General features: G+C 33.6%; 1 protein-coding gene across 1 annotated transcript; it reads right to left on the bottom strand.

The window, feature by feature from the left end:
- Window positions 1-2197: 2197 nt before the first annotated feature.
- On the bottom strand, window positions 2198-4565 carry LOC18446241 (cytochrome P450 78A5). Its single transcript, XM_006856362.4, has 2 exons — window positions 3574-4565; window positions 2198-3151 (listed from the first exon to the last, which is right to left on the bottom strand). Exons 1-2 carry the CDS (start codon window positions 4540-4542, stop codon window positions 2513-2515), a joined length of 1608 nt encoding a protein of 535 aa, XP_006856424.2. The 5' UTR covers window positions 4543-4565; the 3' UTR covers window positions 2198-2512.
- Between the last annotated feature and the right edge of the window lie 8883 nt (window positions 4566-13448).

The raw sequence follows: 13448 nt of genomic DNA, 5'->3' as shown, positions 1-13448 counted from the left end.
ATGAACTAGTGGGCTAATCACTATTCCTTTTCGCCTATAGGCGTTGGAAAGATTTTTCCATATATATATATGGAAAAATCTTTCCAACGCCTATAGGCGAAAATAAATAATGATTACACCTATTCTCGTCACCGTCCAAATTTCATCGCACCATTCTAATTGTCCGATAGTGTTTTATTTTTTATTTTTTTTTACAAATCGAAACGACCTGAAATTTAAAAAATATATACATCTTACGAAGGCGCATATAATAAAAATATAAAAACAATTGTCCGTAAAAAATAAATTGACCAAAATACCCTTAAAATTTTGGGGGGGTATTTTGGTAAATGTTTCTACATAAAATATTTTTTTTATAATTTTCAAAAATTTTCCTATTCTTGATGAATACACATTTCAAATTTCAAATCATTCTGATTTGTAAAAAAAAATGAAAAAATGAGATAGTACTCAACAATCGTCACCGCGCAATGGACTTTGAACGGTGATAAAAATAGGTAAAATAACTATTCATTTTTACCTTTAAATGTTGCGTAGTAGTAGTAGTATATATATATATATATATATATATATATATATATATATATATATATATATATATATATATAATTCCAAAATCTTCCTTTGAATATACTAAAAAAATATTTTTCTAACCCAAATATATAAAACTTGAAAATAAGTCTTAAGAACAATGGTCAAAAGAGAGATTTCGTTGCATGAGAAGGATCCTTCGTTTGTTGAGCTAGAAATATGTATCACCACCTAACAATCTCATTATCTATTAATTAAATACGCCATGTGTTGTGGAGCATATTTTATACCACACAGATTCAAGTGACAGGGATAAGAGGAAAACATCTTGTAGTAGGTGAGAACTTTTGGATAGGCTCAAAACCTCAATGTCCAATATTTGATTTTGCTTTGAGTTAGATTTTTTTTTTTTAAACCATTTGACATGGACAGCTAGAGGGAGAATGAAGCACAAAATAAATATGTTCGCTCTATAAATAATAATTTAAGGTGAGAATGAGGTTGATGACAGCTACATATACCATCAAAATCATCTTTTTTGGCTTTTTTTAATATCTTAATGCAAGAATGTGATGAGACGCAAAGAGAACAAACGTAAACTATTGGTAAACTCATTAAAAAGGAAAAATGATTGATTTGATAGGACTTGTAGCCCCGTTAAAATAAGTATAGGACGCGGTTTCTATGAGCCAATGTAAAAAATGATAAATGAGTCAAACTACTATAAATCAATTTTTGAGATGGATTTTTTACTTACATTTGTTTAGGTGTGGTTTGTAACCTGAGTTCTGAACAATCAAATTTGAATTAACCTAGAAATCTAGTGCCGAGAAAAATAGTTTCAACATTTACATTTTGGCAATAGCCTCAAAATATATTTTTTCATCCCTATTTATAGAATTTAAAAATTAAAACATTATGTTAAAAATTAAAACATAATGTTAGACCAAAGCACATCTATGAAGAATCTTAAAACTAACCGTCAAAAATCACATTACAATGTTCACAGGTGGGAGTATTACTTATAGTTTTTATAGATAATATTCTTAAGATTATCTAAAAATCTATTTTTCTATCTGATTATAAAATTTTAAATTTCAAATATGATTAAAATCAAGTAGAATTATAAAACTACAAAAATCTTGAAAATTGATGGGTAGATAATATGTTGTAAAATGCACCATTCCTGAGACTTAAACAATGGATTTTTGAAAGACATCCTTAGTTTTACATTATAAAGTAGCATTCTTATATAAACTTTTCTTTAAAAAAAATATCCTTTTTTTTTTTTACCATGTTCCTATCCCAATGAAATGGTTGAGGTAGGCTTTTTGTTAGTTAAGAGCCTAGGCTCAATATAAACTTTTCCCTACTGAGATAATTAAAAAACAATTTTTGTAACTTTGCATGGTTTTGCAAATATTCCCGTAGAGATTTGGGGTGTTTTAAAGCCCTACTTTATAAAAGAAAAATTTTAAAAAAGAGGGCATTGGCTTTTGTTATGTCGATTGATAATCACACTCAAGTCATATAGGTGAGTGACATCATCTCCTCTTTAAAACATGACGCATCACTCTTTCTCTCTCTCTACACTCCGAAGCCTACCCCATTTTGCAGAGAAAACACCTACCCAAACAAAAAACAACTCTCTAAATAGATGGTAACATTTATACATCGAATAAAGGCCATTTCACATTTAAGTACATGCATGTAGCATACAAATGATATAACTCTCTCTCTCTCTCTAAAAAACATGCAAATAGGACAATGTACCAACCACTAATACCCTCTCTCGCACTCTCTCTAAAGCTAAACAAGTATCTCTCTCTCTCTCTACCTCTCACTTTCTAAAGAGAAACAACCATCTCTAAAGCAAAATAGGCCTCTCTCTATCCTAACAGAAACCTTTCTCGCTCTCTACACACCAATTCACAATTCAGCAAACAGAATTAAGCCTTTCTGCTCTCTTTCTAAACCATATTCAACCATTAACAATACCACTCTTCCTTGGAAGAGCCCTACAAACCAGAGGCCTCTCCATCTCCATTGACAACATCAACCTCTCACTCAAATCCACACTCTCTTTCTCATCCAAAGAAGGCAACCACCTGAAATTCTGAAGAAGCTGAGCAAGCCATAGATGAACAGTGGCCAACCCCATGGCTTTACCTGGACAAACCCTCCGCCCGGACCCAAATGGAGCCAGCCTCAAATCCGAACCCAGTACACCGACCTTTTCTCTCATAAACCTCTCTGGTTCGAAATTGTTGGGATTCTCCCATATGTTCTCATCATGGGTTATAGCCCACATATTCACCATTGCCATGGTTCCTTGAGGTATAAAGCTATGGCCAATGTGAACATCAGTAATGGCCAAGCGAGCCCAAGAGAGAAGTGGGCCAGGTGGGTGGAGCCTCAGTGTTTCTTTGACAATGGCTTGAAGGTAAGGCAGCTCATTTATACCAGAATCAAATGTCGGTATTGTTTTCCCAGTGAATCTTCCGGCAAATTCTTCAATTTCAAATTGGGCTTTAGATTGTATTTCAGGGTGCAGAACCATTCTGGCAAGAATCCATTCTAGCAGTATTGCCACTGTGTCTGTACCTCTAAAGATCATTTCCTGTTGAGGGACAAAGGATAGGGTCTTTTAGCAAGAAGATCAAGGAGAACATACATGAAATTCAAGAAAATTTAAGAGAGACAAATCGTTAGAGAGAGATCAGGAGAACTTATGTTACCAAAAAAACAGAAGAGTGCGTATATATAACCACAAAAGCACAAAGAATATAGAGAAAGAGAGAGATTGATAGCACAAATCAATCAGTCTTAAATATCCTGAATTCAAAATCATTCTAACCAATATTAAAGGCCAAGAGAGAATAATAATTTATAAGAAGATACAGAAACAAAGAAATAAAATCAAAACATTAACTTATACTCTATCTCTACAGAATAATAAATTGCAAGACTCGGATATCCAACAATTTTGAAGGCGAGAACAATTAAATTATCAAAACAATAAAAACGCCGAATTAAACGTACCCAGAGAACAGCCACCATATCAGAGTCACCAAGGCCCTCCTCACCATGCAAATTCAGCAAAACATCCACAAAATCACCACCGCCATCGCCTAAAACGCCATTAGCTTCACCCTTGGCTCTGTGTTCCTCAATGATCTTCCCAACAAAGCTTCTCACTCTACATGCCAAATTTTTACTCCTCTTTCTCACTCCATTCAAATCCAACCACCCCAGGAAATGAACATGATCGCCCCAATTAAAAGAACCCAATAACTCGTATCCCTCTCTCACCAGATCCATCAGTTCAATCCCATCGCCTCTATTGAAGTCGAAATCTCTCCCAAACACCACTTTCATCACATGATTCAGAGAGCCCAAATGCAAAATCTTCCTCACCGCAACAACTCTCTCTCTCTTCATTGCTACCGCAATTTCCTCAATCATTCTCTCTCCACAGACCTTCCTGTAAAAACTAGAACCCTCGATCCTTCTCGGACTGAACAAATAAGTTGCAGAAATCCTTCTCAAATTTCTCCAGTAATCACCATAGGGAGCAAAACCCATTGCTCTATGAAACATCAGATTGTAAGCACTTTCTTTAATGGGCCTATTCGCGAAGGATGGGCTATTCAAAATATCTTTTGCAGTAAGGGGGCTACTCGATATGATGACTCTTGTAAAACCCAAGCTGAAAGCCATTAAACCAGTTGAGTTCAGATATTTCGCCGTGGAAGCAAGCTTGCTGTGGGCTAATGGGCTTGAGAACATGAAGAATTGGCCCAAAAACGGGAACCCAAACGGTCCATTGATGTGGGTTTGGGTGGTTTTCACCAGAGACCAAGCAAACCCACCTGGTGTTAACCAGTGAGAGAAGACGAGGATTGATAGTGAGAGAAAAATTAGGGTTAGGGTTTGCCATTGGAGCAAAGGTGAGCCAGCCGAGTAAACCATAGCAAACAGCAGCCAGATTGAATCCATACCAAAAGGCATTGTTTCGTGGGAGATGAAATCGGAAGATGGAAAGAAAGAACGTAGTTATGGCTGTTTAAGGAGAGAAAGGGCGACTTTTTAAGTAGAAATAAGTGCCGGAGAGAGATTAACGAAGTAAGTTAGAGAGAGAAACACCAACTGTTTGTTGAAGCTTTTAGGCGATGGAAGCAAGGGATTTAGACAGAAATGCGCGTATGCAGTTATAGAGAGAAAAACCAACTGGTGCAGATATTTTAGAGAGAGAGTAGCCAGTGGTTCAGTGAGAAAAAACGTGAGAACCACCGTACACCGTAATTTTAGGGTTTATCGGTTTCATTGCTCAAATGAACAAATGATGATGGCTTTCCATAACGGCTTCAAAAGCAAGGGGCACGGGAAACGGCGGTTTCAGAAGAGAAACCCTAAGTTTCAGTCGAGAAAACAAAGCATTAAAGAGCAATTACTGCTGCAAAAAATGGCGATAAAACTGCGTAAATCAACAAGAAAATGAGAGATAACCAGGATTTCTAACAGAGCAGAGAGCAGTGGTTTGGCGGCGAAAATAAGGATATTCCGAGGATGAAAACGGTTTTCCGGCGTCAGAATATGAGCAACGAATCACAGTTTTAATCAGAAGCGAAACAGTTTTAGAAGACATGGAAACGTTCTCTACGAGAAAGGTGGTTTTACAGTTGGAAAAAAGCAGTTGGCCATGGTAAAATCCGGTTTAGCGTCACGACAAGTGGAATACCGGCGCACAAAAGCGGTTACCAGGCGACTAGGAAGCGCAAGCGACAATGGTTGATGGCCTTCCGTTGAGCGAGGTTTAAATAGGTCATGTGGGGTGGGTTAAAAGTTACCTCGGGTTAAGTAGTGCTCAATCACTTACTGTGGTTAGTTCGCAATTATTTTACCATGGTTAAATTCTTTAACTCTCCACACGTGTGGAAGAGGGCGGGTTAAGTAATATTAACTGGGGTTAAGGGGTTCTTATGTCCTCAAAAGTTAACCTGGCATAATTTAACCATGGTGAGATTCTAACCACATAACACGTGTGAAAGATATGTTTCTGTACATAAAGGCGCCGCTTGTGCGGCAGTCTTTAATAGCCTGTTTTTGCACGTGTGATATTTCACAATGACTATAGTATCCTTTGTTTTCGGGTAATTAACGGAAATGCTCCTCGAGGAGGTGGAGATTTGGATGGGGGGATTTTTACGAAATTTTTTTAATTTTTATCATTTTCTGAACGAAAATACCTTTACGTTAATCTTTCTATGGTAATGTAATGTGATCATTACCGTAATAATATAAAGTATTATGGTAATTAAAATATCATAATACGGTAATTTAAATACAGTAGTATTGTCTAACTCAACACAAAAGATTTTTTACCCTCTCGAATCTATTATTTATTTACTCCATCGACAAAAATTCATTCACTGCTAGCTGTAATTTTTTCAAATATCAAATTTTTAAGATATAATCTCTACGTAAGTTTTATATAGTTCTCAAAATTTTAGAACGAAAGCACGCTTAAATATATTTTTGAGCAAGAGAGTAGATCCACATCGTGCGCCTATGGAAACATAAATTTTTTGAAAATGGTAGCCCTGATATTAGCTTTGGTTTTAAGCTTTTAAAGGGTAACCCTTAATACATAATTTAAAAGCTTCAAACCAAAACTAATATCAGGGTTACTCTTTTCAAAAAATCTATGTTCCCATAAGAGCACAATGTGATCTACTCCCTCGCTAAAAAATACCAATTTAAGCGTGCTTTAGTTCTAAAATTTTGATAACCATATAAAACTTAAGTAAAGATTATATCTTAAAATTTGAGATTTAAAGAATTACAGCTAGTGTGGATTTTTGTCGAGGGAATAAATAAATAGTAGGCTCGAAAGAGTAAAAAATCTTTCGTGTTGAGTTGGGCAATATTACGGTACTTAAATTACCGTAATACTATTTTAAAGTATTACGGTATTTTAATTACCATAATACTCTATGTTATTATGGTAATTAAAGTATCGTAATAGATGTTTATGTTATTACGGTACTAGAACTAATTATCGTAAGATCGTAATGCATTACTGTAGAAAGACTACCGTAAAAGGTATTTTCGTCTAGAAAATATCAAAATTGGGAAAAAAGGTGCAGGCGACGTTTTGGGAAGTTAGAGGCTTTTTCAGGATTTTCTTAAAATTAAGGTATATTAGCTATAATTTCCCTAAATTTTATAGAAAATTATTTAATGGGTGCGGTTTGTATTGAGCTGAGGCTCTAAATAATCAAAGTGAAGTGCATCTTTAAATAGCGTTGAGAAATGTGGTTTCAACATTGGAAATCTTTATCATAGTCTTCAAATATATTTTTATCTTTAATTATAAAATTTAAAGCTTCAAAATATGAAAATCTTGAAAATTGACGATCCAAAAATATGTTACAAGATACAATATTTTAAAAACTTAAAATTCATTTTTTCTCATGTCCATGCATCTTGATGTCCAGATGATCAATTTGAGGATATTTGGGCATTAAAACAATCTTTTTTAGTTGAATTTTTTAGGTGGGCTCTAATTTGATTTTTTTAGAGCTTTGACTCCATGTAAACTTTTTCCTTCCACAATTAAGAGATGAAGTTACCATAAAACCTAGGCTTTATAAAAAACAAAATAAAAGCCTCACCTTAAATCCTCATCCCGAAAGTAACATAAATCTCTATGAGGATTCTAAAATCAATTTCCAAAATGAACAATAAAATTTGAAACTTAAAAATGGTATAGATCTTACAGATCTTTGCAGACTTATTTTTAACCTATTTTTAAAGCTTAAAATCCTAATTTGTTTTTACAACTATAGTATTCCAGCCGAGATGATCGATGTAAAGGTTTTCCAATGTTGCAATTTTCGATGAGTTATGAAGTGAAGAATTACTTATTTTGATAGAATTGCCCTATCAAACCATTTTCCTTAATTAAGTTATTACTAAAATCTTTGAAAATTTACAGTTTTTTTTTCTTCAAATTGCCCCAACTTCAGATTTCCAATATCTGAAGTGGTCCAGCACTTCAACTCACCTGATATATTAAATACTGATAAACAAGGAAAAAGTTTATATATAGCCAAGGCTCTAAACAATCAAATTAAAGTCCCCTGGAAAAGGTTGTTTTGATGCCCAAATATCCTCCAAATGATCATCTTGACAACAAGATGCATGGACATAAGAAAAAAAAAAAAAGGATTTCAAGTTTTAGAAAAAGTACATCTTATAACGTATTTTTTTACTATCAATTTTCAAGATTTTAAAGTTTTTAATAGATATGTTGAATCTGTACTATTTTTTAAGCCTTAAATTTTATAAAACTGTCTAGAATTAACAACCCCTCAAAATACAAAGGTTAAGGTTTGAAGGGGTTGTGATGAGTGTATTTATCAAAAAGATCATTACTTTTTTATTAAAAAATTATTTTAATAGGTAACTTTATCATTAAACAAGAACAAATTTGAAATTTTCATAAAAGTATAATGGCATTTTGGAAGTTAGTGCCTTGAAATTTTATTTGTAGAATGCCCTTGTCTTTTAGTAAAAAATTTACCCCTTATAAAGATGACAAAAGTACTCATTGTTTTGTAGTGATATTTACAAAATTATCCTTAATGATAAATATATCACAAAAAGTAAAAACATTTTATAAAATAAACCACAAAGTTAGTAAATCTATCATTCACAACTCATTCTATCATTAACCTTTGTAATTTTGAAGAGTTGTAAACGTTATATTATCCTCTATATATATATATATATATATATATATATATATATATATATATATATATATATATATATATATATATATATATATATTTGGATATGGAAAAAGCTTAGGTGAGTCAGCTCGCCTACAGGTTTCGAGTGAGCCCAACGGTTGAGATGAAAAGTGGGGAAAAGGACGGGCGCGATTAAAAACAATGGGAGCTCTCTTTAAAAATTCTTAGACGCGTTCTCTCTCTAGGCAACCATGAAGAACCCACTCACCTATTCTGCCTGCAACTCCCCCGTGAAAACTCACTCTTCCTCTCTCCCCCGTTCTCCCTCTCTCTCTCTCTCTATCTCATGAAGAACCAGGAGGAAGAGCCAGGATCCTTTCTCTCCCCCGTTCTCTCTCTCTCTCTCTCTCTCTCTCTCTCTCGTTGAGCCCAAAATCAAGTACACTAGTAGGTTTTTATTCAGCAAAAATTTATTCAGCAAATATTTAGGGGTTTAGGTTCTTGTATGATCAAATATTGGGGATTTTAGGTTTAAATTCTTATGGATTTAAATGTGCTAGTTTTTTGGTGTTCCTTGTTCATTTTGTATTGCTCTTATTTCCATTTATTCGATTGGGAAGCCCAAAATCAGGTGCACCAGGATCAAAAATTGTGGATTTAGTTTCAATTTTCATGGATTTTTTTTTTTTTCTTTCTCTTGTACATTTTGTATGCTCTGAATTCGATTTGTATGATTTTTATTGCTCTAATTTGGTTTTTGTATTTTGTATGGTTTTGTATGTTCTGATGTTTCTTCACGGATTCTTCAGTGATTCCTAATGGAAATCATATGTTGTTTCTAGTGGCTAAGGTTCCCACAATATCCTTACGTATGGAAAAGATTAATTACCTAATCGTGCAAATGACATTTTCTAATGTGCAATCATTTCCACAGAAGTGCAGAACACCATGTGTTCTCTTGAGTTCTATGATTTAAGCACGTACAGCAGTGTTATTCATTTTCAAGCCATAAATAGGAATGTTTGTTGTGCCATATTCATTTCTATGAGCTAGTTTGATTTGTTTCAGTTATTTTTCTCAAATATTGATACTTCTTGATATGATACAAGTACCTCAGTACTATTTACTGTGTGCATTATTCTCTAGGTTTTTGTATGATCAAATATTCGGGATTTCAGGTTTAAATTCTTATGGATTTAAATGTGCTGGTTTTTGGTGTTCCATGTACATTTTGTATACTCTGATTTCGATTGTACATTTTGTATGCTCTGAATTAGATTTGTTCAGCAAATATTTGGGGTTTAGGTTTTTGTATGATTTTTATTTCTCTGATTTCCATTAATTCAATTGGGAAGCCCAAAATCAAGTACACTAGTACCAAAGATTGCGGATTTAGGTTTCAATTCTCATGGATTTATTTTTTTTTTAGGTTTTTATTTAGCAGGAAATATTCAAAGCTTTGTATTTGGGGGTTTAGGTTTTGTTTAGGTTTCGATTCTCATCGATTTGTATGCTTTCTTCCTCATGCACCTTTTTATATGCTCTGAATTCGATTTGCGTTCAGCAAAAAATTGGGGGTTTCGGTTTATGGGTGATTCTTATTGCTTATTTGCTTTCTTCCTCATGTACATTTTTGTATGCTCAAAATTTGATTTGTGTTCAGCAAAAAATTGGGGGTTTCAGTTTTTGGGTGATTCTTATTGCTTATTTGGATATAGATATATTGTAAGCTCTGAATTCAATTTTCTCAGCAAGTATTTGGGGGTTTCGGGTTTTGGGTAATTTTATTGCTCTAATTTCGGTTTATTCGATTGTATGATTGCTGGTCCAGGATATTTTTTGATGAGCTTATTTGGATGTAGATATATTGCTACAGTTTTAAGTGCTTAGAACTTGGTGCTTGTTAAGGTACCTGAATATACTGATAGAGTTGTCTCCAAACCAGCATTCAGTTTTATGGACCTGAATTTGCTTTTTTTGTGGACTTGAATTTGCTTTTCTTACTTTGCGTAAAAAGGAACTTATGTTTTCCCTTGTATTTTCAGAGTATTTACTATGCAGTTCTATGTTCATTGAGGTTCCATAGTTTTTGTGAAATCATTGTGTGTCATAGGAGATGGAAACCTTTGATAGGAGTGGTTTGGCCATCAAATTATGACATATGGTGGTACACATATTGCCTCATAGTAATATTGTTAATTCTTTCATGATGAAGTCTATTTTGAAATGCATAATGTTCTATGAGGAAATTATTGTTATAGCTTCATAAAACTCGTATATTCAGACTGTGGCTATTGCGAGTCAGGGGTATTTAAATGGTGTAAAGTGTGTCTATCAGCCTTTTAATAGTATTTAATTTAGTTAAGTCCCTTTTTGTGAAATTCCAGGCAGTTGCATTGTGGGTGTTTAGACACACTTTAACAGTATTTAATTCCAGGTAGTTGCATTGTGGGTATTTTTTCTAGGCAAGATTTAGTGTGTCCTATTGTTTGTTTTGGATATAATATGATGATTAATGTGCTATAAGGTTACAATATGTTCAAGTAATTTGTGGCTGATTCAAAACATGTAATAATGTAATAATTCGCATTATGGAATTGAACTCGTTCTCCTGTTACATTTAATCTTGTAGTTGGAAGTTGCAATACGGTGCATGTTGTAGTTGCAAAACATTTGTAGGTGAAAGAAAATTACAATATTTTTAGAATTGTAAAATTACAATATTTTAGAATTGGCCTTTTATATTTTAGAATTCAGTGCTTTCAATTGTTGGGAATGTAGTGTATATCAAACATCTCTATGAACAAAACAGGTGATCTACATTAGGTGCTCACAAGATGCCCTATTTTTAAAGTTGAGATGATCTATTGGTGAGTGTTATAAAGTTGAACAACTTTTTCGGATGAGAAGAAACTTGGAAACATCCCACACTCTACACATAATGTAATCATTCACTAAAGTCTTGCTCCTATTTTGCAATTGCACCACTGATAGGGTTCTATTCCTATCATATATGATACAAAAACCTGTCATAAATCTCAAATGCAATAAGCCATTGCTGCTACATTTTTTGTTTTTCAAGCCATATCCTATACAAAACTTGTCAAAATTTCCAAACTCAATAAAGCATTGCTCCCATTTTTTTTGTTTTTCAAGCCATATACCATACAAAACCTATCATAAATTCCAAACTCAATCAAGCACTACTCCTATATTTTTTGTTTTTCAAGCCATATATGATACAAAAACCTATCGTAAATTCCAAACATAATAAGGCATTGCTACTATATTTTTTGTTTTTCAAGCCATATACTATGCAAAACCTATCATAAATTCCACACTCAATAAAGCACTGCTCCCATATTTTTTGTTTTTCAAGCCATATACTATACAAAACTTGTCATAAATTCCAAACTGAATCAAGCACTGATCTTATATTTTTTGTTTTTCAAGCCATATATGTTACAAAAACCTATCGTAAATTCCAAATGCAATAAGGCATTGTTGCCATATTTTTTGTTTTTCAAGCCATATACTATACAAAACCTGTAATAAATTCCAAACTCAATAAAGCACTGCCCCATATTTTTCTGTTTTTCAAGCTATATACCATACAAAACCTGTCATAAATTCCAAACTTAATCAAGCACTGCTCTTATATTTTTTGTTTTTCAAGCCATATATGATACAAAAACCTGTCGTAAATTCCAAACGCAATGAAGCACTGCTCCCATATTTTTTGTTTTTCAAGCCATATATCATACAAAAACCTATCATAAATTCCAAACGCAATAAAGCACTGCTCCCATATTTTTTTGTTTTTGAAGCCATATACCATATAAAACCTATCATAAATTCTAAACTCAATAAGGTATTGCTGCCATATTTTTTGTTTTTCAAGCTATATATCATACAAAAACCTGCCATAAATTCCAAACACAATAAAGCACTGCTCCTATATTTTTTGTTTTTCAAGCCATATATCATACAAAAACCTGTCATAAATTCCAAAAGCAATAAAGCACTGCTCCCATATTTTTTGTCATAAATTCCAAAAGCAATAAAGCACTACTGCCATATTTTTGTTTTTTCAAGCCATATATCATACAAAACCTGCCATAAATTCCAAACGAAATACCCTGTAGTATTACAAATAATTAGAATATTCACCTCCCTACCTTTTAACCAATTCTACCACCATCAATCATATGGACATGCATGTAATAACCATGAAACAAGGTAAATTCATCAGAGGTAGTGCAAGCATCGTATTCTGATTTGGAAACATCTAGTGAAATGTGAAGTCCTCCATCAATCGGTGTCTGCAAATATAAGACCACCAGTAAGTAATACAAGCATGTATAGAAGTACCACAATGCTTAAGAAAGGTAAAGTTATGAATAAATGGACACAATAAGAAATATCATTTACCTACATTGTCAACAACCAAATAAGCATAAGAATTTTAATGTAAATAAATTTCTTACCATTACTCATCATTTTCCACATTCTCACATGACCCATCAGTGCATCGCATATTTACATTTAACCTAAATGAAGAAAAGTATTTCAAATATTTATATTTAAAAAATTCTTATAATCACATAGAGCAAGAGAAATGGAGCAATAGTTCATTCATACTTTGAACGTGCGAGAGATGGACACTTCCTTTTGTCATGTCCACTCCCTTTGCAAACTACACACTTTCGAGTAACTTTCTTCTCTCTCGCTTTCCCTTTCTCTGCCTCTATTTCAGCCTGAGATACATATCTAACATTGGTAGGTCTCCCCTTTGTTCATGCCCGAGGGGGTTCAAGGATGTTACATCGTGCATGTCCCTCAACCTCAGTACAGTTGCTACCATCGGCAATCATATTCTCATTCTGATTGCTGCAAGGGGTCTTAAAGGCATCATCTAGTAATACCACACCCCCAATCTTGGCCTTAACCTTTGAAAGTGTACTTGATATTTCAAATATTATAAATGCATGGAGTTCTGCACTTTCTCCAGCATGCTCTGTTAGTTCTCTAGTGGCTTGACAGACCTCATTAAAACGAATTAAACTGGGTAGATCAGAAGTACCTTGAATTTGTTTCCCATGGGCATCAAGTACAATACCTTTCATCACATGTTTGGATACCTTGAAGATTGCAATT

Source organism: Amborella trichopoda, chromosome 10, assembly GCF_054954075.1.
Source record: "Amborella trichopoda isolate Santa Cruz 75 chromosome 10, AtrichopodaSantaCruz75HAP2 v2.0, whole genome shotgun sequence".
In the NCBI taxonomy this organism is placed as follows: domain Eukaryota; kingdom Viridiplantae; phylum Streptophyta; class Magnoliopsida; order Amborellales; family Amborellaceae; genus Amborella; species Amborella trichopoda.
This window is presented reverse-complemented; position numbering and strand designations above follow the sequence as displayed.

Excerpts from the sequence above, each read along its gene's own strand:
- LOC18446241 (XM_006856362.4), bottom strand. The coding sequence starts at position 4,542 with ATGCCTTTTGGTATGGATTCAATCTGGCTGCTGTTTGCTATGGTTTAC. Across the intron at positions 3,152-3,573 it reads ATATGGTGGCTGTTCTCTGG|GAAATGATCTTTAGAGGTAC; the intron begins GTACGTTTAATT and ends GTCCCTCAACAG.